Source organism: Callithrix jacchus, chromosome 22 (genome assembly GCF_049354715.1).
Source record: "Callithrix jacchus isolate 240 chromosome 22, calJac240_pri, whole genome shotgun sequence".
Taxonomy (NCBI): domain Eukaryota; kingdom Metazoa; phylum Chordata; class Mammalia; order Primates; family Cebidae; genus Callithrix; species Callithrix jacchus.
The window spans coordinates 33,696,092-33,723,259 of record NC_133523.1 but is presented as its reverse complement, the minus strand read 5'-3'; the positions used below and the strand labels follow the sequence as shown (position 1 = coordinate 33,723,259).

Sequence of the window (27,168 nt, the reverse complement as noted above, 5' to 3'; positions counted from 1 at the left end):
GTCTGGGAAACAAGAACGAAACTCTGTCTCAAAAAAAAAAAAAAAAAAAAGTGTTGAGGTCTTGCTATATTGCCTAGGCTGGTCTTGAACTCCTGGGCTCAGGTGATCCTCCCGCCTAAGTCTCCGAAAGTGCTGAGAGCCACCAGCACTCTACAGGCATAAGCCGCTTACTGGATCTGGCCTGTCTTATGTGCTTTACAAGTTGAAACTCCTTCAACTTCACAAACACTCTCATTTTACAATTGAGGAAACCCGTGTACAGGGTGGTGAGGCCACTTCCCTAGGGTCACAGGTAACAAGAGGAAGAGCTGGGATTCAAATCAAGACAGCCTCGCTGCAGAGCCTGCCTCCCCCGCTATACTCTCCTGCCTCCCCCTCTGTAATTTGAAATCATCTCATGCATTTACTTGTGTACTGTTTGTCTCCCCTGGCCCACTGGGGCCTCACTCCATGAGGCCAAGGCCTCGGCTGTCCTCTGTGCACTGTTTCCAGAGATGGGAACACGGTGGGTCTCTCTCACTGGTCATTCCTGGAGGCTTCCAGGGACCAACTCATTATTCTGAAAACTGTATTTATCTTGCCTTCCTTGTACAAATTATACCTCCGGGTAACTAAACAGTTACTGAAGGAAAGCTCTTTTTAGAAGCATTCCAGCCAATACATGAAGAAGGAACGACAGAATGAAGATGGCGCTTGTCTGCATCTGCAACCTGTCATGAAATGATGGATCTAGGCAACGTCTAGTAATGGCTGCTAGGCCGTGAATCAGGACTGAAGGGGACATGTGGCGATGGCCAGGGCTGCTGTCTGAAGGCTCTGCTCACCCTTAGTGTCACTTGCAGAGGGACATGAGACACACAGTGCTTTCTCACAGATGTATACCTAGGAGTGCTGCGGCTGAAAGACATCCAGCTGGGGCCTGAGCAAGCTGCCATCTTTGACTCTAGTTTACAGAAAATCCCAGTGGTGGAGCAACAGGCAAACGGACACCATGGGGAGACCACCAGCTAAAGCCAGGAAGAGGAAGCTCTAAGGACAGGTGACCTGGTTTCTTTCCAAAATTAACTGCAAGGAAAAGGCCAGGCACAGTGGCTCACGCCTGTAATCCCAGCACTTTGGGAGGCTGAGGCAGGTGCATCATGAGGTCACGAGTTCAAGACCAGCCTGGCCAAGATGGTGAAACCCCATCTCTACTAAAAATACAAAAATTAGCCAGGTGTGGTGGTGTACGCCTGTAATCCCAGCTGCTTGGGAGGCTGAGGCAGAGAAGTTGCTTAAACCTGGGAGGCAGAGGTTGTAGTGAGCCGAGATTGTGTCACTGTCCTCCAGCCTGAGCAACAGAGCAAGCTCCGGCTCAAAAAAAAAAAAAAAAAAGAAATTACTGTTAAGGTGATTAACATGAGCCAGGTGAGGTGGCTCATGGGTGTAATTCTAGCACTTTGGGAGGCTCAGGCAGACAGATAACTTGAAGTCAGGAGTTTCGAGACCAGCCTAGGCAACATGGTGAAACCCATCTCTACCAAAAAATACAAAAATTAGCTAGCTGCGTATAGTGGCACAGGTCTGTAGTTCCCAGCTACTGCTGAGACTGAGGCAGGAAAATCACTTGAACCTGGGAGGCGGAGGCTGCACTGAACCAAGATGGTGCCACTGCACTCTAGCCTGGGCGACAGAGGTCAGGAATTCAAGACCAGTCTGAGCGACATGGTGAAACCCCAACTCTACTAAAAATACAAAAAATTAGCCGAGTGGTGGTGGGTGCCTATAGTTGCAACTACTTGGGAGTCTGAAGCAAGAGAATCACTTGAACCCGGGAGATGGAGGTCTCAGTGAGCTGAGATCCCGCCACCATACTCCAGCCTGGGCAACAGAAACAAAAGAAATAAGTCACCTACCATACCTACCAGCTTCCCACTGCTCCTGGAATAAAACCCAAACTGCTCCATGGCCCATGAAGCCCACACCATCTGCCTGGTCACCTCTCTGTCCTTTGCTCTTAGCTCACTCCTGCTCGCTTTGCTCCAGCCACATGGGCCTCCCCGCACTCCAGGAACGCGCCACCCATGTACACTGGGGAGGCTGTGACCTGCCCAGCTTCCGTCTGGAGTCTGCTGGTCAGAAAACCATATGGCTGCCTCCCTGTGGAGCCTCACAGAGCCTTCTCTGCCTGCAATGGCGCTGTAGCCCCTTCGTTACCCTGATTTAATTTCCTTCTGAGACTTCACACTACCTGATCCTGTAAGACACACCTATTTCTTCACTGCCTATCTCTCCCTGTAGAACACAAACTGCAAGGGATCAGGCACTTTGCTGTAGTCACTTTGAACAGAGCTTGCACATAGCAGGGGCTCAATAAACACACACACTGAACAAATGAATGAAGTGTGGTGTGTCCGCAGGCAAGTGACTGTTAACATTGTGTGCTTCGTGCAGAAAACAGGAAGAATGCTGCTCTCCCTCACAAGGCGGCCACGGAGTTGACATGGGCTCATGCCCGTATGAAGGAATAAACCAGTAACTGGCTTACAGTAAGTGCTCTGTAGATGTGCCCTCTCTCTCCTGTCACTGTTGCCGCTATTCCTGCTGAGAAGGGCCTGCCTATCCCCTTGTCTATTGGGACGTCAAATGACAGTGCCAGGGAGGCCTCAGGTCAGCGCTCTGGGAGCTGCCACCCACCACTCAGATGAAAGGCGGAGGTCCTTACCTCCGGGGCGTGCCGTCCTCAAAAGGCGGGATGATGACCACCTTCACAGTGACAGAGGTACGCAGTAAGTCAATCATCTGGTCGTGGGTCAGTGTGACCACGGCCACCTTGCAGATCTCCACCAGTCGGCTGCCCTGCCGGAGGCCGGCCTGCCAGGCAAACCCGTAGTCCTCAACCTCGGCCACTGTGCCATCGTACTTCACATGGAAGCCCAGCTGCCCGAGCCCGTTCCGCCGCAGCGTCATGTCCACTGTCTCCCAGCCATTGGTCATCACCTGCAGGCAACAGGCAGCATTAAGCCTCAGAAGCTGTATGCATCAGCTCCTCTGGAAGACCCCTGGTCAGATTCCCCACTTTGAGGCCAAAAACCTGCCATCTCCAACCTTCTCGTGCAATGGCAGGGGACCTTCAGGGGGAACACGCACCTGGTCCCAGCCTGGCTTCCCGATTACTGGAGGGGAAATGTGGATATCTGACCCTGTGGCTTACAACCTTGCAGAGACCATGGCAGTCATGAGCTATGGCTCCAAAGGTCCTGACCTCCCTCCTTCCTAGGGTCTAGTAGGACTGCACTTCTTGGCTCCCTTGTGATTGGATGGGGCCAATGAGTTGAGAGTGGTACTGGCATCTCCTCTGGGCTGAGGTATTTGTTTATTTATTTATTTATTTTTGAGACAAAGTCTCGATCTGTCGCCCAGACTAGAGTGCAGTAGTGCAATCTCAGCTCACTGCAACATCTGCCTCCTAGGATCAAGTGATTCTCCTGCCTCAGCCTCCTGAGTAGCTGGAATTATAGGCATATACTACCACGCCTGGCTACTTTTTGTATTTCTAACAGAGACGGGTTTTGCCACGTTGGCCAGGCTGGTCTCAAACTCCTGACCTCAGGTAATTCACCCGCCTCAGTCTCCCAAAGTGCTAGGATTACAGGCATGAGCCACTGCACCCAGCCTTATTTAATTGATTTATTTATTGAGGCAGAGTTTATTTATTTATTGGGGCAGAGTTTCACTCTTGTTACCTAGGCTGGAGTGCAATGGCACAATCTTGGCTCACCACAATGTCTGCCGCCTGGGTGCAAGCGATTCTCCTGCCTCAGCCTCCTGAGTAGCTGGGGTTACTATGATGCCCAGTCTTGTCTCAAACTCCTGGCCTCAAGAGATCCTCCTATCTCTGCACTTTTTATTCTTTCCCATCTTATTACTACAGCAAAACCCTCAGGAAGGGGATCAGTGCCTTTAGAAGAGGCCCAACGTGGTGGCTCATGCCTGTAATCCCAGCTACTTGGGAGGCTGAGGCAGGAGATTGTTTGAATCTGGGAGGCAGAGGTTGCAGTGAGCTGAGGTTGCACCACTGCACTCCAGCCTGGGGAAAGGGGCCCTCACCAGATACTGAACCTGCTGGTTCCTTTATCTTGGACTTCCTGGCCTCCGGAACTGTGAATAAATACATTTCTCTTGCTTATAAGCTACCTATCTAAGGTATTTTATAATATTCATGCTAAATGGACTAAGACATGTAACTTTAATACTGTTGTAACGCAGGCTGAGTGCAGTGCCTCACGCCCGTAATCTCAGATCTCTGGGAGGCCAAGGCAGGACTGCTTAAGCCCAGGAGTTCAAGATGAGCCTGAGCAACACAGCAAGACCTTGTCTCTTAAAAAAAAAAAAAAAATTAGCTGAGCATGGTGGCATATGCTTGCAGTCTCAGCTCTACACAGCTACATGGGAGGCTGAGGTGGGAGGCTGCCTTGAGCCCAGGAGGCTGATGCTGCAGTGAGCTAGGACTGTGCCACTGCACATCAGCCTGGGTGACAGAGTAAGACCTTGTCTTTAAAAATTAAAGTTGGCCGGGCGCGGTGGCTCATGCCTATAATCCCAGCACTTTGGGAGGCCGAGGGAGGTGGATCACAAGGTCAAGAGATCGAGACCATCCTGGTCAACAAGGTGAAACCCCCGTCTCTACTAAAAATACAAAAATTAGCTGGGCATGGTGGTGCGCGCCTGTAGTCCCAGCTACTCGGGAGGCTGAGGCAGGAGAATTGCTTGAACCCAGAAGGCAGAGGTTGCGGTGAGCCAGGATCGTGCCATTGCACTTCAGTCTGGGTAACAACAGCAAAATTCCGTCTCAAAAAAAAAAAAGAAAAATTAGCCGGGTGTGGTGGTACATATCTGTAATCCCAGTTTCTCAGGAGGTTGAGGCAAGAGAAGTGCTTGCACCCAGGACTCGGAGGCTGCAGTGAGCTGAGATTGCACCAATGCACTCCAGCCTGGGAGACAGAGCGAGACTCCATCTCAAAAATAAATTAAATAAAATTGGTTTGAAAGGAAAGGTGCTGCTCAGTGCCTCAAAAGAGAATGCTGTGGCTAGATTCGTCCTAGCCCATTACTTTGCTCTGGGAGTCAAAATTCTTCCCTTTGAAGCTGTCCCTCGTGTCTAAGGAGTTTGGCTGTGGGTTATAAAGCAAAGTCCTGGGTGTCTGTGCCCACAACCAGCTGGGTCACACCAGCCCTCAGCATCCTGGACTGTTCCCCTTGGAAGGCCCAACCTTTCGTAGAGTCCAGAGAGAGAGCAGGCAACAGCTCAACAAACACTGCTGTGGCGAGGCCTGCCAACGCCGTTTTTTCCATTCCTGCCCCCGTCCCCCACCGCCTTTCAGTAATTAGGCCCAGGCTCCTCTGTAAAACAGAGTTTTGATGGGCATGTGGCCATCTAGTTGGGGACCACATTTCTCTGCTTCCTTTGTAGCTGGGTATGGTCATATGACTCAGTTTTGGCCAACAGGATATGAAGTGATGAAACGTCTACCTCTTGTTCTTTCTTCTTCTTCTTTTTTTTTAAGAGACGGAGTTTTGCTCTTGTTGCCTAGGCTAGAGTACAGTGGCCCGATCTCGGTTCACTGCAACTTCCGCCTCCCGGGTTCAAGTGATTCTCCTGCGTCAGCCTCCTGAGTAGCTGGGATTACAGATACCAGTCACCACGCTCAGCTAATTTTTGTATTTTTAGTAGATACAGGGTTTTACCACGTTGGCCAGGCTGGTCTTGAACTCCTGACCTCAGGTGATCTGCCTGCCTCGGCCTCGCAAAGTGTTGGGGTTGCAGGCATGAGCCACTGCACTCGACCTTTTTTTTTTTTTTTTTTTGATAGAGATGGGTTCTCGCTCTGTTGCCCAGGCTAGTCTTGAACTCCTGACCTCAAGCAATCCTCCCAGCTTGGCCTCCCAAAGCTCTAGGATTACAGGCATGAGATACAGCACCCAGCCAAAATCCTCTAAATCAGGGGTTTCCCATCTTTCAGCTTCCCTGGGCCACACTGGAAGAAGAACTGTCTTGGAGCTGGGCGTGGTGGCTCACATCTCTAGTCCCAGCACTTTGAGAGGCTGAGGCCAGTGGATTGAGGCCAGGAGTTTGAGACCAGCCTGGCCAACACAGCGAAACTCTGTCTCTACCAAAAATAAAAAAAATGAGCCGGGCGTGGTATTGCATGCCTGTAATCCAAGCTACTTGGTAGGCTGAGGCATAAGAATCACTTGAACCTGGGAGGCTAAGGTTGCAGTGAGCCGAGATCGTGCCACTGCACTCCAGTCTGGGCAATAGAGTGAGACTCTGTCTCAAAGAAAAGAAAAATTGTCTTGGGCCACACATAAAACCCTAATGATAGCTGATAAGCTAAAAACATACACACACACAAAAACTAATAATTTTATAATATTTTAAGACATTATGAGTTTATAAACTCAGTTTAGGAATTTGTGTTAGGTGCCATTCAAAACTGTCTTGGGCCGCAGGCTGGACAAGCTTGCTCTGAATGTTAAACTTTGGTAACTAACTAAATATGTCTGGGGCTGTATCCAACCCCAGACCTTCTCCTTGTCTGATTTAACACCCTCTGCTAGGTTCTCCTGGCACATACTCCACACCCCACTTTTAAGCTCTTGGCACTTTAAATTGTGTGTTTAATACCTGCCCCAGATAGGAGCCCCATGAAAGTAGGTCTGGGCATGTTATGGTCACCACTATATCCCAGCACTGCCCAGGCCAAGGCCAGGCACATAATAACACTCATTCAATTAGCAAAAGATGGGATACGCTTGAACCCAGGAGGTGGAGGTTGCAGAAAGTGGAGATCACACTACTACATTCCAGCCTGGGCACAGAGAGAGACTCCATCTCAAAAAAAAAAAAAAAGAAAGAAAGAAAACCACACACACAAAATAACAAATGATGGGACACCATTAGTTCGGGAAGTCTGGGGCAGTCGGGTCAGCTGCAGGGGAGAGTCTGGAATCTGCTCCCTGTGGGTGCTTCACAAAGAGAGAGACTTGCTGTCATGAGTCACTCAAGAAGGGCCTCCCCCTTCATGGGAGATGGCTTCTGTCACCATTCCCTGGCCCACTGGTTCCCCAGCAGGCTCTGGGGCGCTGAGATTAGCAGTGGGTTGGGGGTATCTCTGTGGAAATGTGCTCAAAAAGGATTCTACCAACAGTAGGCACGGGGGTGGGTGTGGGGCAGAGTGGCACAGTGAGGATGTGGGTAAAACATGTCACCTGGCATGGTGCCTGCTCAAGAAATGAGAGCTGCTGTCAAGATTAGGGGAGGTGGAGTAGCCTGGCGTTTAAGAACCCAGGCTCGGTTGGATGTGGTGGCTCACCCCTGGAATCCCAGCACTTGTGGGAGGCCAAGGTGGGTAGATCACTTGAGGCCAGGAGTTTAAGACCAGGTTGGCCAAAATGGCAAAACCCTATTTCTACTAAAAATGCAAAAATTAGCCAAGCATGGTAGAGAGTGCCTGCAATCCCAGCTACTCGGGAGGCTGTGGCAGGAGACTCGCTTGAACCTGGGAGGTGGAGGCTGCAGTGAGCCGAGATGTCACTACTGCATTCCAGTCTGGGTGACAGAGCAAAACTCTGTCTCAAAACAACAACAACAAAACCCAAAGGCTCTTTGGGGTCTGGGCAAGTCCAGGTCTCTGCGGGCCTCAGTTTCCTCATCTGTGAAGTGAGGATGAGAACGGTATCTACCTCAAGGTGCTGAGCAGGGTATGATGCACAGCTGGCGCCCACTCTACGCTCGCTACTGCAGCCTCTGCAGGGTAGGGTGCATTCGTGCCCACGCTTGGGTCCTGCTCACTCAGCAGCTACTATGTACCAGATGCTGGCCTGGGTGCTGAGGACACAGCAGTGAACAGATACACACGGTGCACGGCAGATGGTGGTGAAGCAGGCAAAGCAGGGGAGTGTGCTCCAAGCCAGTGTGTGGTGGGTGCAATCTTAGATAACAAGGCCACACTGACAAGGTGACATGTGACCAAAGGCCTGCAGGAGGAAAGGGAGTGAGCCATGTGGTTATCAGAGAAATATTCCAGCAAGAGGCACAGGGGTAAAAAGGCCCTGAGGCCGGACGCCTCCAGAGCATGCACATGAAATCCCAGAGGTCTACATGGCTGGGACAGAAAGCAACAGCGAGATGAGGTCAGAGAAGTCAACAGGAAGCCAGATCACACCAGGCCTCAAGAGTTTCCTTAAGGCCCCAGCCTTTAACCTACAGTGACCTGAGGGTTTACAGGAGAAAGGTGATGTGATCAGATTGCTCTCACTACCATGTTGAGAACAGGCCACAGAAAAGCAAGGGTAGGGGCAAGAGGGACCAGAAAGGACACCACCGCAAGTGTCTGGGAGACGCCAGGGTGGCTGGCATCTGCCCATGGAAGTGGAGCTGATGAATGCGGGCATGAGGGAGAATGGAGCCCAGGCTGATGCCAAAGCTGTGACATCGGCAAACAGAGGGATGCACTTGACTTTTTTTTTCCTAAAACCTTACTTGAGCAGAGGACTTCTGTTTTAGGAGCTCAGGAAACCTCTGAGACGAGTGAGGAGGAAAACAGGAGTTTGCTTTTGTTTGTTTGTTTTGAGCTGGAGTCTTGCTCTGTCACCCAGGCTGGCATCCAGTAGGGCTCACTCTCAGCTCACTGCAACCTCTGCCTCTTGGGTTCAAGCAATTCTCCTCCCTCAGCCTCCCAAGTAGCTGGGATTACAGGCACATGCCACCATGCCTGGCTAATTTTTGTATTTTTAGTAGAGACAGGGTTTCACCATATTGGCCAGGCTGGTCTCAAACTCCTGATCTGAAATGATCTGCCCACTTCAGCCTCCCAGAGTGCTGGGATTATAGCCGTCAGCTACCGCACCTGGCCACTTTTTAATTTTTGTTTTTGAGTCAGGGTCTTGCTCTGTTGCCAAGGCTGGAGTGCAGGTGTGATCACAGCTCACTGCAGCCTCAAACTCCTGGGGTCAAACAATCATCCCACTCAGCCTCCTGATCTGTTGAGACCACAAGTGTGCACCACCATGCCTGGCTAATTTATTTTTAATTTTTTTTTTTTAGAAATGGGGTCTCGCTATGTTACCCAGGCTAGTCTGAAACTCCTGGGTGCAAGCAATCCTCCCTCTTTGGCCTCTCAAAGTGTTGGGATTATAGGCATAAGCCACTGCACCCAGCAATGCAGAATGATTCTTCCTCCTGCTTTTCAGGTAAAGAAACTGAGTCACAAAGAAGCTAAATAACTTGGCTCAAGGTCATGCAGCTGGTAAGTGGCAGTGCTGGGACTTGAAGCCAGGCCTTCTGACACTAGGGCTTGACACTTGCTCTGAACTGCTGTGTTGTATGCTATCTCTATTTAGCATGCATGGTATGCCATTCTGCTAAGCCCACTGCAGAGGTAATCACTGACCACAGTGTTCTATCTTGTGGAGCTTAGATGTGGCCTAAGTACTTCTCAGCACAATACTTCAGGCAGACAGCAACTAAGGTGTCACCAATCTGCCACTCTTGGTTTGCCCACAAGGAGTTTAGGGGAAGATTTCTACCCAGACTGTGAGTCTTTGTCTTTTAATAGGGCAAGTTAAGCCATTCACATTTATTGTGATTACTAACATGGGATTTATTCCTGCCAAATAATTTTATGTTCCTTTGTGCTTTCTTTTTTTTTTTTTTCGGAGACGGAGTTTCGCTCTTGTTACCCAGGCTGGAGTGCAATGGCGTGATCTCGCCTCACCACAACCTCCGCCTCCTGGGTTCAGGCAATTCTCCTGCCTCAGCCTCCTGAGAGCTGGGATTACAGGCACGCACCGCCATGCCCAGCTAATTTTTTGTATTTTGAGTAGAGACGGGGTTTCACCATGTTGACCAGGATGGTCTCAATCACTTGACCTCGTGATCCACCCGCCTTGCCCTCCCAAAGTGCTGGGATTACAGGCTTGAGCCACCGTGCCTGGACCCTTTGTGCTTTCTTATATTTTTTCCCTCCTTTTACCGCTGCCCTGTCCTTTAATGATTTGGACATTTTTCATCCTATTTTAATTATTTTAGAAAGTACTCTTATACTTTTTTTTTTTTGAAACAGGGTCTCATTCTGTTGCCCAGGCTGGAGAGCAGTGGTGTAATCTCAGCTCATTGCAGCCTCAACCTCTTGGGCTCAAACAATCCTCCCACCTCAGCCTCTCGAGTAGCTGGGACCACAGGCATGCACCACCACACTTTGCTAGTTTTCTTGTTTTTTTTGTTTTGTTTTGTTTTTTAAGATAGGGTCTCACTATGGTTACCCAGGTTGGTCTGGAATCCCTGGGCTCAAGCAATCCACGTGCCTCTGCCTCCTAAAGTGCTGGGATTGCAGGCATGAGCCACAGTGCCCAGCTTACATTTTTAACCTTAACTTAAACTTTCTATCAACGTCCAAGATTAATAAGCATGTCTCTTGTCCTTCCAAGGTAATAGCATAAAGAGCCTCAGATCCCTGGCACAAACCTTCCAGAGGAAAAACCTAGCTGCAGAATCCACATAATGTCTAGTGTGTCTGTGACAACTGTGATTCTCTTGGGGCCAGTGAGTGTCTTAGCCTAACTGACTGGGCTAGGGAAGTATTTCAGTGGTTCCTGAGACTGAAACCATACCAACCGCTGCCCCATCGCTGGGCTCTCTCCCTTACCTTCAGTCTCTGCACAATCTCCCTTATGTCCTCCACAGAGCCCTCTGCCGCCTGTAAGAAGATGTGGTCCCCTCGCCCATAGAAGATTTTGAGTGTGGAGGAGTCTGGGGTCCAGCCAATGACATCCCCGCAGTAGCAGTTGAACACCACTTCCTTGGTGCGTAGGTCCAGGAGCACCACAAACTCATTGGAAATTCCCAAAATGCAGTTAATTTCCACCCCCTGGGCGTAGTCTTGAGCCACCACCCTCCAGGCGATGGCCCCTGCGCTATGCTGCTCAGCGCCGGCCCGCGCTTTTGTCTTTTCCTTCTTCTTAGAGGTCAGGGAGATGAGGTTGAATTTGCCCGTGGAGTCGATGGGGGTGTTGGAGACACAGTTTTCAGCCAGGTCCTTGAGATACTCCTGGCGGGTCCTGGTGGCCATGGTGTGGAACTTGTCAGACTTGTGCGCAGCGTTCTCAGCGTTAATCACCTTGGCCAGCAAGAAGTCTCTGAAGACATCGGATTTGCGGAATGTGGTTCCGCTGGGGATGGGGGGGCCGAAAGGAGGAGCGTCTTTGGATCGGGTCACAGCCATACTGTGGAGGGAGAGATTATTTAGACAGTGGGAAGAAATGTACTCAGACACTTCAGAAAGAAAATATTTGATCACAAAATAGGAATAGAGTTTTCTCCTGTTTGTTTTGTTTAATGGAGACAGGTCTCCCTCAGTCACCCAGGCTGGCGTGCAGTGTTATAACCATAGCACACTGCAGCTTTGACCTCCTGGCCTCCAGCAATCCTTCTGCCTCAGCCTCCCAAGTGGCTAAGACTGTAGGCTCACACCACCATGCCCAGCCAATTTTGTTTATTTTTTTGTTGAGATGAGGTCTCAAACTCTTGGGCTCAAGCCATCCTACCTCCTGGGCTTCCCAAAGTGTTGGGATTACAGGTGTGAGTCACCACACCTGGTCAAACGGTTTCCTTCTGAAGAATGAAAGTCCACATCTAATTAGTAAGTTGCTGGCTAACCAGATTAGAAATCTAATAAAATGTGGGCCAGGCGAGGTGGCTCATGCCTGTAATCCCAACCCTCTGGGAGGCTGAAGCAGGTGGATCACCTGAAGTCAGGAGTTCTAGACCAACTTGACCAAAATGGTGAAACCCCATCTCTACTAAAAATACAAAAATTAGCCAGGCATGGTGGTAGGCACCTGTAGTTCCAGCTACTTGGGAGGCTGAGACAGGAGAATTGCTTAAACCCGAGAGGTGGAGATTTCAGTTAGCCAATATGGTGCCACTGCACTCCAGCCTAGGTGACAGAGCAAGACTCTGTCTCAAAAAAAGAGGTCTCAGGGCACATACACATACTGTATAAAGCAGATGTTTGAACATCCTCTGACATCAAAGGGTAATTCCCCAAGGACTGTCCAACTTCAGGTATTCTTGTTTTAAATACACATACACTGTATAGCAGATCAGCTTACAGTCTGGCAAAAATTCCCTCCCTCCTCTGTACCTTCGCAGGCAGGCACACCCCACAGATCTTGGTCATGAGACTTGATTTGACCAATGGCTTCTAAGTAAAGGCTTGAAGTGTGTGTGTGTGTGTGTGTGTGTGTGTGTGTGTGTGTGTGTGTTGAGGCAGGGAGACTGCCTCCTAAGCTCTTGCCATCACTGGGGGATAAACAGACCCCAAGTATTCTACTGGTCCCAGAAGATGAGAGACCCCTGGAGCAGATGTGGAACCAAGTCCATCCAGACTCCAGCAGATCTGCAGATGTGTGAGCCAGAAAGAATTATCAATCTCGTCACTGAGCTCTGGAGTGGATTTGTTACACAGCTTTATTGCAGGAATAGCTGACTGATACAGAATGTTTACAAGGTTTAGTTCTTTCAAACATTTGTGTGACATAAGTATACTTTTTGTAAGTCATCTCAACAAAGGTTATTTTGAAAATTCATTGTATTGCTCTGGTAGATCTGAGGTTTAAAGAAGAAAAACAATTTAAAAAGGAAATTCATTGTAACAGGAAGTTAGAATGGAACTCTTCCTGTTTGGTTTTGAGTGGGCAGGGCTGGGAGGAGGAGAAGGGCAAGGTACAGAAGCAGGAGGTATAACCAGGCTCCCCACACATTGAGGCTTCTGGGCGGAGGGAGGCCTGAACCAGGACAGGGAGAAGATCTGTTGATTTGGAGATTTGAGGAATGTCTTGGATGTGATGCTCTGATGACCAAATTGAATAGAGGCTCAGTGGCCTTTCGGCAGACTATTGCTAAAAGTGCACAAAAAGGCCAAGGCACCCGCTAGAACGTTCACCCAGGACAAGTGAGTTATGTTCTGTTTCCTTTATTATTATTATTATTATTTTTTGAGATGGAGTCTCGCTCTGTCACTCAGGCTGAAGTGTAATGGTGTGATCTCAGCTCACTGCAGCCTCCACCTCCCTGGTTCAGTCAGTTCTCCCACCTCAGACTTCCAAGTAACTGGGATTATGGGCACGTGCCACCATGCCCAGCTAATTTTTGTATTTTTAGTAGAGATGAGGTTTTACTACGTTGGCCAGGCTGGTCTTGAATTCCTGGCCCCAAGTGATCTACCTGCTTCAGCCACCCTAAGTGCTGGGATTACAGGGGTGAGCCACTGTGCCCAGCCTGTTCTTTCCGTTTCTTAATGGCACAAGCTGATGTAAATGAGTGAGCAATAAGTTAATTACATGTTCCTAAAAGTGCATGGTATTTTCATCCTTGATTAAAACTTCTATTTGTCAGTACAGTGTCTCTTCCAACCATCTGCAAGACAATTTAAAAAGTAGAGATTATGGATGAAAAATACTCCATGAAACTCAAACCCAAGGCCATACTTGCTCAGGTTTTGTTGATTCCCTCCCTTTACCCCCAAATCCTGACAAGGGCGACACTTATCCACTTGTTTGACAAGCATTTCCTGGACTCCCACGCTCTAGACTAACTTCTAGTCTAGGAGGAGGGACATCCGAAATCAACACACAGAGATAAACTCATAAAAACAAGGAAAGGGAACAGGGCATGTTACGACACAGGGAGAGGAGGACCTGACTTGGACCAGGAGAATCTGGGAGGGCCTCTCTGAGGAAGTGACGATGAAGCTGGGATCTAAGGGCTGAGTGGAACCAGAGAAAGAGCTGAGGGAGAGTGCTGTGGGCAGGGGGCACAGCACAGGTAGCAGCCAACTAGAGAAGGCCAGGGTGAGGTCACCAGGGGCCAGGCCACACAGGGCCTTGGTACATTAGCACTTCCCATCCTCATCATGAGAGCAGGCAACCATTTAATGGTCTGATCTGATGGTGAAACCATTCCCTATCTGCCTTTCTCTGTGTCCTCTGCAGGAGAAAGAAGTTCTCTCCAGCCGTGTAACCTGGGTTCCTGTGCCCTTTGGCTTCCAGCCGAGTTTGGCCAATGGGAAGCACTGGTAGGGGATGGGAAGGCAGGAGGAGAGAGACTGGAGTACTTATTTCTCTTCCTTCCTCCCTTCAGGACTGTGATGATAGCGTCAATGGCTGTCATCTTTGGTCCCTTACAGCAGCTGCTCCTGTTACGCCACCCCTCTCCCAGGCCCACAGCTCTCACCAGCTTTCAGAAACTCCTTCCATCTCCCTCTGGGCCCATCAAGCCTTGGGGGTGGGTGAAGGCTCCTGCCCTGGCTAGCTCCCCGGATGCAGCACCTTCCCACGTAGTTCCTGCAACCTCCCCACACTTCTGTCAATGGCCTGTGTGGTTTTCCATCAACTCCCTTTGCTTAAATCCTTGAGGGAGATTTGCTTCTTGCTGGGTTCCTGATGGAGGCAGGTGCTGACAGAGGGACAACTGACTGGCAATTGGCAGAGACCAGTATGGCTGCCTCAGGAAGAATGGACTGGAGGACAGAACATGTGCAGGAGACCAGTGTGGGAGCTACTGCGTGACCCCGGCCCATCAGGCCAGATCCCTCGCTCTCCATCTCTGGTGGACTGTCTAGTGGCCCTTCACACCCCAGGAGTGTCATGTGGCCAGGTGATGCCCTAGGCTTAGTGGATTCCCCAGCACAGGTACTCAATGCTGACTAAAGTAATGGTTTCAACATGGACAGATGAAATAGGTTTCTACCAAGGTATGGTGGGCATAGGTTTAACAGAAAAAGGCATTTCCAGTACACACATTCTTCAAAGAAGGCCACACACACCAGGCAGATGTGCTTCCGTGGGAAATCTTGTGGGCAGGGCCTTACCCCAGGCAGAGGGATGGATGAGATGACCTCCCCTGTCCCTCACTCTACTGAATGGGGTGGTCAGATTGCGCTTTACAGAGGTGAAGAGCTTTGCAACTTCTTTATTCAACACTTAGCTGCTTACAGAGACAGCTTTTCCTATATTCCAGATTCATGATTTTCCGAATCATAAAATTGCAAACAGCTGAAGATTTTTGAGCCATCAGAACAGCTGGTCCCTCACTTCCCAGCAGGAAGGACTGGGTTTTGAGAGTCCACAGGCTGCAGGGATGACACGGGTGGCTGTTTGGAAATGGCACACTGGAAACAGAAAAGATGACCACTCATGACACAACCAGGCGATGAGGCGACCTGTGGTCACCTGATCACTGGAGGGCGTTAAGCACTGCTGGAACACTCAGAATTATTTATTCAACAGTTGTTTTTCAAGGGCCTGCAACATTTGGGCCAGGCATCCTTCCAGCAAGCAAAGGCGGCTTCAGGGCCCACTATGTGCCAAGCTCTGTGCTGTGACAGATACAGGAAGCTCAACATGACCCGGGGTTACCGTCAAAGGAGGCAACAGTCCCGTTATGTCTTTTTTTTTTGAGACAGAGTCTTGCTCTGTCATCCAGGCTGGAGTGCAGTGGGGCTCACTCCAGTCTTGATCTCCTAGGCTCACGTGATCCTCCCACCTCAGCTGAGATTACAGGTGCATGCCAGCATGCCCAGCTAATTTACAAAATTTGTTTTTAGAGACAAGGTCTTCCTATGTTGCCCAGGCTAATGCTGAACTCCTAGGCTCAAGTATCCTCCTGCTTCGGCCTCCCAAAGTGCTGGGATTACAGTGTCAGCCACTGTGCCCGGCCCTGAGTCTAGTTTTGAAAGATAATTAGAAATTCACTGAGTTGGGAACCAGGAGTTGGGAGTTTCGGGAGAAGGTAAGCTGGAGAGTGGTGGCCAGGCTCCCTCCACAGCGAAGAGGCAAGGTCAGGTCTGTGGGGATGGAGGGACAGCAAGGGAGGGGAACGGCTGAGGAGCAGTTTCGGTTGTATCTCTAACATTCTTTAAAAATGAAGGAAAAAGGGAGACCTGAGGCAAACAGGAAAAGGTTTACATCTGTTGAAGCTGGCGGTGGGCACATGGGTGCCTGTTATGTGATTTTCTGCACTTTTCAGAATGTTTAAAATATTGTATAATAAAAATATTTAAAATTAAATTATAAAAAACAAGAAAGATTAGTGTGTCAGAGAAGAAATCACTCTGGAGACCATGTAGAGGCAAGCCCAGAAGGGTGAGAAGTCAGCTGCAGGCTGATGTGATGACCCCAGCAGGAGAGGGGAGGTCAGAGCGGGGACCTCTGACCTCCCGTGGTGAGAGCTGTGGCCCTGGGAGAGGGGTGGCGTAACAGAAGCAGCAGCTGTAAGGGACCAAAGATAACAACCATTGACACTATCATCACAGCCCCACAGCGAGGAAGGAAAGAGAAATAAATATTCCAGCCTCTCTCTTCCAGGCTTCCCGCCCCCTTCCGGTGCTTCCCATTGGCCAAACTCAGCTGGAAGAGAAGAGAAAGCTCTCCCAGTCAGTTCAACCCCCAACCTCTGATGCACCATAAGAAGGCTGCCTCCTTATCCAGTGTGTGCATGTGTGTGCATGCATGTGTACATATGCACGTGCATGTTTGCCCATGTGTGCATGTGCATGTGTATGCGTGGGTGCATGTGTGCACATGTCATGTGAGTGCGTGTGCATGTGTGTAAATCTCTCTCCATCCAAGGGTCCTCAGCCCCCAACAGTGTCCCAAGTGCTGGCACTCTGTAGCTGCTGCTGCACATCTGGGAACAGACAGGCAGGGGAGGGGGGCGGTCTCAGGTCCAGGGACATGGCTGTAAGGAGGCCCTGCCATGCGGTGTGCGGGTTCCCAGTAGCCAGCAGACAACACACGCAGCACAGTGGTGCTCCGCAGCCAGTGCTGCAGACTGGGATGCCCTCCCTTCCCTCGCCCAGCCGAGAGGCAGCTGGTAGACCTGTGCTAATTCCACGATGACTACTGGTACATACACACATGTGTACTCTGCTCCAGCATCTCCATTTCTAGAATTTCTTATACAGCTGTGTGCTTGGACCCAGGCGCAATGAGAGTATAAATAAGACTGTTCACTGCAGGCATCAGAGAATAACCCTAATATCCATCAATAGAGGCCAGGAGATGACCTGGCATCCATCCAATGGAATATGAGCATCAGAAAGAACAAAAAGCACTTTATGTACAGGTACGAAAAGATCTCAGCTGTGTGCAGTGGCTCACACTTATAATCCCAGAACTTCGGGAAGCTGAGGCTGGAAGATCACTTGAGGCCCAGGGTTCAAGACCAGCCTGGGTAAAATAGAGAGACCCCACCTCTACTAAATTTTTTTCTTTTAAATTAGTCAGGCACAGGAGTGTACACCTGTAGTTCCAGGGACTCAGGAGGCTGAGGCTGGAGGATCATTTTAGCCCAGGAGGTCAAGGCTGCAGTGAGCTATGATCGCACCACTGCACTCCAGTGTGGGCAACAGAGTGAGACCTTGTCTCTTAAAAAAAACCCTCAAAACAACAAAACCCCCCTCAATTCTACCTCCCAAGTGGGGCCCACTTCCACAGGCAGTCCCTGCTTTGCCCAACGTTCCCCTGGACCATCACTTGTGCCTCTTGGTCCTTGAAGCCTGGTGCCCAGGACTGGCTGGTGATTTTGGCTGCAGGACACAGGCACACAACTCCAACTGGGCCAGTGAGCCCCAATTCTGGAGCTTCTGATGCAACTCCTGGGAAAGAAAAGCTCTCATTTTGGGGGATTTGCAACTGGTAGGACGTTTGCCTCAGAGCTGCTAGAAAGGTGACCACCGGGAGAGGGAAACAGATCCGGCCAGGCCTAAATGTGCCATTTCTGAGAGCCAACGTACACAACTGGCTTTTTGTCTTAAGCAACATTGAGATGGGTTTTCTGTTCCTCACAACAAAAGATTCCAAGCAAATACAAATCCCTCATGGTTTCCTTAGCAAAACGGGAACCATGCTCCTTTCTGGCTAAAAACTACTCTCTCAGGTGGCATGGCATTGTTTGTGCGGAGCTCTCCTCTGGAGGCACAACAGGTGACAGGGGGTGGCCCTGCACTTGGACCCACTTGGGCCAGCGCCCGCCCCTCTCTCCGCATGCTGCTGGGGGCCATGTGTGGCGGGGCCTACCTGTAGCAGACGTTATCAGTGCAGGGGTTGTGGGCTCGGACGATGATGAAGACGTGCTGGAAGTGTGAGCGGATGTTCTTGGGGGTGAATGGCAGTGCGCCGGGCTCTTGGAAGATGATGGTCACGATGTCGTTTCCTATGTGCCTCTTCCGCAGCAGCTGGGAAAAGGGCAACAGAGGGGGACAGGGAAGTGTCACAGGTCGGCCTGAGGGGTCCTGTCTGAACCACTGCCTCAGCTCCTCACCCACCCCCGTTCCCACTCCCTGCTCACACGCAGCCAAAGGAACACCTGAGTCAGGGGACGAACCCTCCCGTGGTTCCCTCTCATTCAGGATAAAGGATGGAGGCCTTGCCATGGCCCGGCAGGTCCCTGTCACTCCTCTGACATTCCCCATGGTCCCTGCTCACCTGCTGCAGCCACACCCATCTCCTGCTGCTCCTCAACCATGCCAGAAACACTTCCTCGAGGCCTCTGCACTGCTGTTCCCTCCTCCCGGGGCCCCACACGGCTTCCTTCCTCACCTCCTCTGGTCTTGCAGATACGTCACCCTCCCAAGCAGGCCTTTGCTGACTGTTATCCAAGATCCACCCCACCACAACACTTCCTGATCTTTACTTTTCTGTCCCCATTACTTAACACTTATTGACACTCAGCAGAGATGGCTTTCGCTCCTTCCTTTTGTTTCTTGTCTCTTCACACTGAAGTGGCAGCTCCAAGAGAACAGGGAATTTGTTGACTGCCCCGCAGTGTATTCTCAGTACCTAGCAGTGCCTGGCATACAGCAGGCGCTCAATAAATAAGATCTAGAGAGCACAGGCTGGTGGCCTTCAACTTGCTCAAAGCCACACTCACAGGCAATGACTGACTCAGAACCCAGGTCACTGGCAGGGCCAGTTCTAGGCACCACCCCTTCCCTGGACGCTGACTGAAGTCAGGATGGCTGCAGCTTCAGAGTGTCCTATGGGACCCTCACCCTCTGATATGGTTGGCTGTGTCCCACCCCTACAATTCATCTTGAATTGTAGCTCCCATACTTCCCATGTGTTGTGGGAGGGACCCAGTGGGAGCTAATGTAATCACGGGGGCGGGTGTTTTCCATGCTGTTCTCGTGATAGCAAATAAGTCTCATGAGACCTGGTGGTTTTAGAAAGGGCAGTTCCCCTGCACAAGCTTTCTTGCCTGCCGCCACGTAAGACATGATTTTGCTCCTCCTTTGCCTTCTATCGTGACTGTGAGGCCACCCCAGCCATTTGGAACTGTGAGTCCATTCAACTTCTTCTTTTTCTTTATAAACTACCCATTCTCTGGTAGGTCTTCATTAGCAGCAGGAAAACGGACTAATACGCCTTCTCTTCCCTGCTGGTCAGTCTCCGATAAAGACTGTTATCTTCACAGGTAACACTGGATTCATGGTATTTGGCTTATTTGCTGAGATTACATTGTTCTTATTTGCATAGTTCTAGTAGTCGTTTAACTGTCAAGGAATCTGCCAACACAGGAGATCCACAGACAGGAGTCCCATGGAGCTCAAAGTGATGTGGCTCACAGTGTGAACTCCAGACATGCTTTGTAGCTCAGCTCCTAGTACTGAATGGTTGGTTCTTTATGTGTGTTTAAGTGGCATTATATCAAATTGCTAAAGTACCTATTGACTGTGGCTGGTCCTGTACTAGATACCGCACAGCCGTATCTTCTATTCATCATCTTTCTTAATCTCTCAACCCTGAGAGGTATTAACTCATTTTGCCCCATTTTACAGATGAGGAAACTTAGGCTCACAGAGGTTAAGTGATTTTCCCTAAGCCACGTAGCGATGCAGGGAAAGAGCCTGGATTCTAACCCACTTCTTTTTTTTTTGAGATGGAGTCTTGCTTTCTCACCCAGGCTGGAGTGCAGTGGATCTCAGCTCACTGCAACCTCCACCCCCCAGGTTCAAGTGGTTCTCCTGCCTCAGCCTCCTGAGTAGCTGGAACTACAGGTGTCCACCACCATGCCTGGCTAAGTTTTGTATTTTTAGTAGAGATGGGGTTTCACTACATTGACCAGGCTGGTCCTGAACTCCTGACCTCAGGTGATGCCTTGGCCTCCCAAAGTGATGGGATTACAGTTGTGGGCCACTAAGCCTAGCCTAAGACCAAATCTCTTAATAGCATGCTTTTAAATGAACCTTAGGAAATCAATATTTGATCATTTTTGGCCTATAGTGTCACTTGTGCCAACTGGGAAAATATGTACACTTCCTAAATTGTCAACACTCCGGGGCTTCCGTTCATTAGGAACTGGAAGAACTGTTTGCTGGGCCCAGCCTGCAAGGTGGGTCCAAGAGAGGGGCCGGGTCACAGCTGCAGCCTCTTGGCAGTGGGTGTTTAATGGTTCGCCCACCTGGTATCCCTTCCTCCTCCACACCCACCCAGTTCAGGAAAGTACCTCCCCAACCTCCGTCCATGTTTCGAGTTGAGCTGGCGCCACTCACCCTCTCTAGGGGAGGGCGTGAGCCTCAGGCGTGGCCAGTCTGCCCATTCCAGCCCCACTCCAGGCCCCAAGACTGGCCCAGGGACTGGCATGTGAATGGTCCAATGAGACTCAGTTCTGAAACACTTCTGGGACAACTGGAAAGAACAGTGCTCTTTCCACTGGGGTGGCTAAGCTGGTGGGAGGTGACCCTGGGGCTGCTGGGAGGCATCTTTGCCCTGCACCTGTGAATATAGCTGCTGCAAAGAAAAGTGGAGGTGAGAAATGGGGAGGATCCTAATATTGTTAGAGTCCCTGGATCCAACCAGACCTGAAGCCGGGCCTCTCCAGAATCATAGAGTTATATAATCCAGTAATTATCTTTTTCTACTTAAGCCAGTTTGGTGTGAGTTTCTGTTACTTGCAGTCAAAATGATGTTCACTGATTCACTCTTCTTCAGAAGACCAGTGACAACTCAAGGGGCCCTGGAGGGGAGTCGGGGTAGCTGGAGCCAGACAGGTTGCCTGAAGAGCAGCAGGAAAGACTGGGGCCAAACTGACATGGAACCATACCTGGCCTGGTCTCTAACCCCCAGGTAAAATGACCCCAATAAAGATAATCTCCAAGGCCGAGGGCCTCCATCTGCTCCACAGGATGGTATTGGGAGAGGCCGATGCTGGTGGGTGGGCAGCCAACATTCAGCAGCCATGCCTCTGCAAAAAATCACTGACCTGCTGCCTGTTGTTAGGTGTATAAGGGAGCAGGGTGGAGACGTGGAACATGATCTCGTAGTCCTGGTATGTCGTGTAGAGGGAGTGCGTTCCCGTAGAATCGGCTGAAACAGAAACGCCAGTTAGGACCACGTTTCCAAAACCTCTGGGTTTCTGCCATATCCCATGTACCATCTGTGTTGGTCTTTAACTTGGTGCTTTCACTTCAATCCACTCTTAAAAATGAAATACGTTTAGATAATAAGGAAACCTCACTGTGGTGTACCCTCCAGATTGGTAAATATTAAAAAATCTGACATGAGCACCAAGGGTTGGTGAGGATGTGGAGCAACTGGAACTCTTGAGGCGGCTGGTAAGGTGTGTAAATTGGTACAAGTGCTTCGGAAACCTTTTTAGCAATCTCTCTTAAACCTCAAGAGTGGCTTCACTCATCACCTAGCACTTCCTCTCCTAGGAGCATGGCCCAGAGAAATCATGTACATGTGTCCTGGGATGTGCATACAAGAATCTTCAAGTGTCAGTCAAGAGAATGGGTGAACACACTGGTAAATTCACACTGTGGAAAAATATACAGCCAGGAAAAGGAATGAGTTGTGGCTGCAGCACGGGGGAATCCTCTAAATACAGTGCCGAGTGAAAGATGCTGACACAAAGCAGCATGCACTGTGTGATCCCATTCCTGTGACTTACAAAAGCAGGTCAAATTACCCCATCGGGGATGCGTATGTTAAGCAGCAAAACTATGAAGAAAAGCAAAGAAATGGTTATAGCTGAGAATCAGGATATGGGTTCTAATAGGAGGGACGGTTATGACCAGGATGAGGCAAACCTGCTTATTAAGCCCATGTTTCAGAGCGGGAAACTGAGGCATGGAGAGGGAGTGACTTCCCACGTCCACGCTGCAGTGAGTGGTAGAGTCTGGACCAGGACTCAGGCTGTCGGGCTCCAGAGCTGCTGTTTTTTTTCTTTTGAGATGCAGTTTTGTTCTGTCACCCAGGCTGGAGAGCAATGGCCCAATGTGGGCTCACTGCAACCTCTGCCTCTTGGGTTCAAGTGATTCTCCTGCTTCAGCCTTCCAAATAGCTGGGATTACAGGTGCCCGCCACCATGCCTGGATAATTTTTCTATTTTTAGTAGAGATGGGGTTTCACCACGTTGGTGAGGCTGGTCGAACTCCTGACCTCAAATGATCCACTCACCCCAGCCTCCCAAAATGTAGGGATTATGGGTGTAAACCACCGTTCCTAGCCCCATATATCATATATATTTATGTACACATACACATGATATGCACAGAGACTGCTGCAATGAGCACGTCCTATGTGCCACCACCTTAAGAAAGAGATCATCACCCACACTCTAATGTGAGCACCATTCCCCAGACACATGCACCTCTCCCTGGACAGCCAACACTATCCTGCGTATTGTCTCCAGTGTTCCCTTATTTTTCCTATTCATTCATTCATTCATTTATTTATTCATTGAGATGGAGTCTCACTCTGTTGCCCAGGCTGGAGTGCAATGGTGCAGTCTCGGCTCACTGCAACCTCTGTCTCCCAGGTTCAAGAGATTCTCCTGCCTCAGCCTCCCAAGCAGCTGGGATTATAGGTAGGAACTACCATGCACAGCTAATTTTTTCATATCTTTAGCAGAGAAGGGGTTTTACCATGTTGGCCAGGCTGGTCTTGAACTCCTGATCTCAGGTGATCTGCCCACCTCAGCCTCCCAAAGTGCTGGGATTATAGGCATGAGCCACTGTGCCTGGCTTATTTTATTTTAATTTTGAGATGAAGTCTCGCTCTGTCACCAGGCTGCAGGGCAGTGGTGCAATCTTAGCTCATTGCAACCTCTGCCTCCTGCAGAGGTTGCAATTCTCCTGCCTCAGCCTCCCGAGCAGCTGGGACTACAGCCTCATGCCACCACTCCTGGCTAGTTTTTTGTATTTTTTAGTAGAGATGGGGTTTCACCATATTGGCCAGGCTGGTCTCAAACTCCTGACCTCATGATCCACCCATCTCAGCCTCCCAAAGTGCTGGGATTACAGGCATGAGCCACCGAGTCTAGCCTATTTATTTATTTTTGAGATGGGGTCTTGCTCTGTCACCCAGACTGGAGTACAGTGGCATGATCATATCTCACTGTAGCCTCAAACTTCCAGGCTCAAGCAATCCTCCTTCCTCAGCCTCCCAAAGTGCTGGATTATAGGCATGAGCCATCATGCTTGGCTCTGTTTTTCCTCAAAGTTCCACTATATAAGAGCATAGCCCCAAACAATATATTGCTGGGGTTTTGGTTTTTTTTTTTTTTTCAGAGACAGGGTCTTCCTTTATTGCCCAGGCTGGTCTCGAACGCCTGGTCTCAAGCAGTCCTCCTGCCTTGGCCTCCCAAAGTGTTGGGATTACAGCTGTGAGTCACCCTGCTTGGCCTACTGGTTTTTAAAATTTTTTGAGATCAGTTTTAGTTTAACAGGTAGTTTTAAAACTAATTGTTAGGCCAGGTATAGTGGCTCATGTGTGTAGTTCCAGCACTTTGGGAGGCCAAGGACCCTGAGACTAGTCTGGGTAACATAGCGAGATCTTGTCTCTATAAAAAATATTCAGTATGGGCTGGGCACAGTGGCTCATGCCTGTAATCCCAGCACTTTGGGAGGCCGAGAAAGGTGGATCATGAGGTCAGGAGTTCAAGACCAGCCTGGCTAACACAGTGAAACCCCGTCTCTACTAAAAATACAAAAATTAGGTGGGCATGGTGGCGGGCGCCTGTAATCCCAGCTACTCAGGAGGCTGAGGCAGGAGAATCATTTGAACCCGGGAGGCAGATGTTGCAGTGAGCTGAGATTGTGCCATTGCACTCCAGCCTGGGCAACAGAGACTTGGTCTCAAAAAAGTAAAAGGCATCATTCAGGTCTCGCTCTTCAGAGGCTTACTGTCTGTGCAAAGCACAAAGCATGTGGCTGTCTTCCACGCTGATGTCCACCATGCCAGTTCATCTCCACTAGGTGAACACACCACAACTCTGCCAGTGTGCACTGGGTGCATGGAGGTGCCAGCTGTTAGGGATATTCAGCCCTCTCCCGCTGCACATTAGACAGTGCACGTCTAGGCGTGCAGGAGCTGAGTCACACAGCAGGTTCTTTTCAAACTGGACTTGAACGTGCTGTACTGTTTTCCAAAGTGGCTGCACATGGCCAGGCGCGGTGGCTCACACCTGTAATCCCAGCACTCTGGGAGGCGGAGGTGGGTGGATCACTTGAGGTCGGGTTCAAGACCAGCCTGGCCAAGATGGTGAAACCCCATTTCTACTAAAAATACAAAAATGGAGCCCAGTGTGGTGGTGCACACCTGTAGTCACAGATACTCGGGGGGCTGAGGCAGGAGAATTGCTTGAACCTGGGAGGTGGAGGTTGCAGTGAGCTGGGATGATGTCACTGCACTCCTGCCTAGGCCACAGAGTGAGACTCTGTCTCAAAAAAAAGAACCCCAAAACAACAACAACAACAACAAAATCTGAGAAAACAAAGCGGCTGTACTTACTGGTGTTTCTACAAGTGAAGTCTGAGAGCTCCCACTGCTCCACATACCCACCTTGGCATCCCCACCTTGGCATCCCCAGGCCTTTTAAGCTTTGCCCGTTGAGTGGGCGTGTGGCGGTGGCTCACTGTGACCTAACTGGCCCCCACTTACTCTTGACATCCAGCTGGGCGGCGTACTTGGTGAAGCCCTTCAGGCAGACCTTCTCGCCGATGAGGGAGAGGAACTCCTCGAAGGCGGGGCCTGCCTCCTCGTTGTTGTACATCTCCTCCTCGGAGCTCTGGCCGGCCTTGCAATAGAGGATGCCCACCTTGTGCTTCCGGCAGAGCTGCAGAGGCAAGAGCAGCTTTGTGGAGGCAGGCCAGGCAGAGTTGGCAGAGGGAAGGGAGCAAGGGGTATTTCTGAGGGCTTCAGCCCTGGAAGCTGCTGGGACCACTGGGGAACCCAGAGCCGCAGCCAGACAGGAAGGAAAGCAGTGTTGGGGCATGACGGCATGTCCCAGTTGTCCCTCCGCCTCCCTTCTACTCGAGAGAAGCACCAACGAGGTGTCCAGGCCACTATGGTGGGTGGAGGATGGCTGGTGATGGCATGCTTGCATGAAAGAGACTGTTGCCTTGGCCAGCTTCCCACAGTAGGTGGACTGGGATGAGCTGAGATTCTGCAAAAGCAAAATCTGGAGGGCTCAAGGCTTATACTCAGTATCTTTTTTAGGGAATGGGTTCCCAATAACCATGTTTGCTTTAGGTATCCCAGATTCCCCTGGTCACGGGTGACTGGGCCACGGACAGACAGCTGACCTATGCACAGCCCAATCAATGGCTCTTCCGTGACCAGAGTCAGCTTGCTGGGGTCTGTGTGCAGCTGTAATTCTAACAGACTGGGAGCTGTGGGAGAGGTGAGAGAAGCAGAGGGAGCCAGCATGAGGAGTGGGGAGGAAAGACACACACTAACCCCCCACCACAGACAGATATATGCATGCACACATGCAGACCTAGCAGCTCTCTCACCCCCAGACCATCTCCCTCCTATAGGAGACCCAGTTACATTCCTGCTCTTAGCAGCACTAGAATTTTGATTTGAATCCCTGCTTTTCCTGAAACCAGCTTAAGTAGGTTACTGTTACTTGCAAAGAAAAAGGAAAATGGTACCAGGAGTGGGGTTGCCAGCTACTTTCCCAGCAGCCCTCCCACCTCCAGCCCCTGGCTCACCCCTTGCTCGTCGAGCTTCAGCAGCTGCTCCGTCACCTTGGGGGTGTTGAGGGCCAGCCGCAGGCAGTGAATGTTGAGCTCAGGGATGACATACTCCAAGGCATCCTTCAAGGGCAGACCACGCCCAGTCCCATGCTTGGTGGCTGTGGGTGTGGCATCTTCCAGGATGGAGCCCCGAAGGGTGATGAGCTACTCAGGGGATAAAAGGGAAAATTAGGGGCTCTCAGGACCGAGAAAGGGAGTAGAGCACATGAGAGGTATCTTGTTTTGAAAGAGACATGTGTGATGACTGAAGTTTGTGCTCTAAGGTCAGAAAGCGCTAGGTCTGAACCAATACTTGAACCTGCTTCCTCCTGGCTGTGTGGTCTTGACCAAGTGACTTCGTATCTCTGAGCCTCAGCTTGCTCTTCTGTGAAATGCGTACAGGATGGTATCATAACCTTGAAGGAGTGTTGGGTGGATTAAATGAGACAATAATGTAAACTGCCTTCATTTGTTCAACACATACTGACTGAGCGCTACCTATGAGGCACTGAGTCCTATTCTAGGTGCAATGAACAAAAATCCTTGTCCTTGTGGAGCTGACATTTGAACGGAGGAGATGAATTATGTAAGGCAGTAGGAAGTATAATGAATAGAACAGGCCCACCAGGACGTGGGCTCTCGTCATTATTACAGTAACATTGTATTATATACATATTACCGTAAATGCTCATGTAAAATACCTGCCTGCCTTGAATACTGGCACCATCTTAGATCTTGAACTGTGGCACTGGTTTTCAACCAATTTCATTAAAAAAAAAAAAAAGGCCAGGCGGGTGAATCACAAGGTCAAGAGATCGAGACCATCCTGGTCAACATGGTGAAACCCCATCTCTACTAAAAATACAAAAAATTAGCTGGGCATGGTGGCGCGTGCCTGTAATCCCAGCTACTCAGGAGGCTGAGGCAGGAGAATTGCCTGAACCCAGGAGGCGGAGGTTGCGGTGAGCCAAGACTGCGCCATTGCACTCCAGCCTGGGTAACAAGAGCGAAACTCCATCTCAAAAAGAAAAAAAAAAAGGCCAGGCATGGTGGCTCATGCCTGTAATCCCAGCACTTTGGGAGGCCAAGGTGGGGAGATCAC

The 27,168-nt window shown here is 50.1% G+C and overlaps 1 protein-coding gene across 15 annotated transcripts in view; it reads right to left on the bottom strand.

Annotated features, from left to right (window-relative positions):
• Positions 1-27,168, bottom strand: part of SIPA1L3 (signal induced proliferation associated 1 like 3) — a 323,626-nt gene that overhangs the window by 73,175 nt on the left and 223,283 nt on the right. For all 15 annotated transcript variants that reach the window (XM_078359226.1, XM_078359222.1, XM_078359228.1 and 12 more), the window contains 6 exons: positions 26,043-26,231; positions 24,988-25,162; positions 21,305-21,408; positions 18,121-18,278; positions 10,689-11,265; positions 2,705-2,979 (listed from right to left, as the gene is read on the bottom strand). In XM_078359226.1, coding sequence (XP_078215352.1) covers positions 2,705-2,979; positions 10,689-11,265; positions 18,121-18,278; positions 21,305-21,408; positions 24,988-25,162; positions 26,043-26,231 — 1,478 coding nt within the window. The remainder of the gene's footprint in view (positions 1-2,704; positions 2,980-10,688; positions 11,266-18,120; positions 18,279-21,304; positions 21,409-24,987; positions 25,163-26,042; positions 26,232-27,168) is intronic.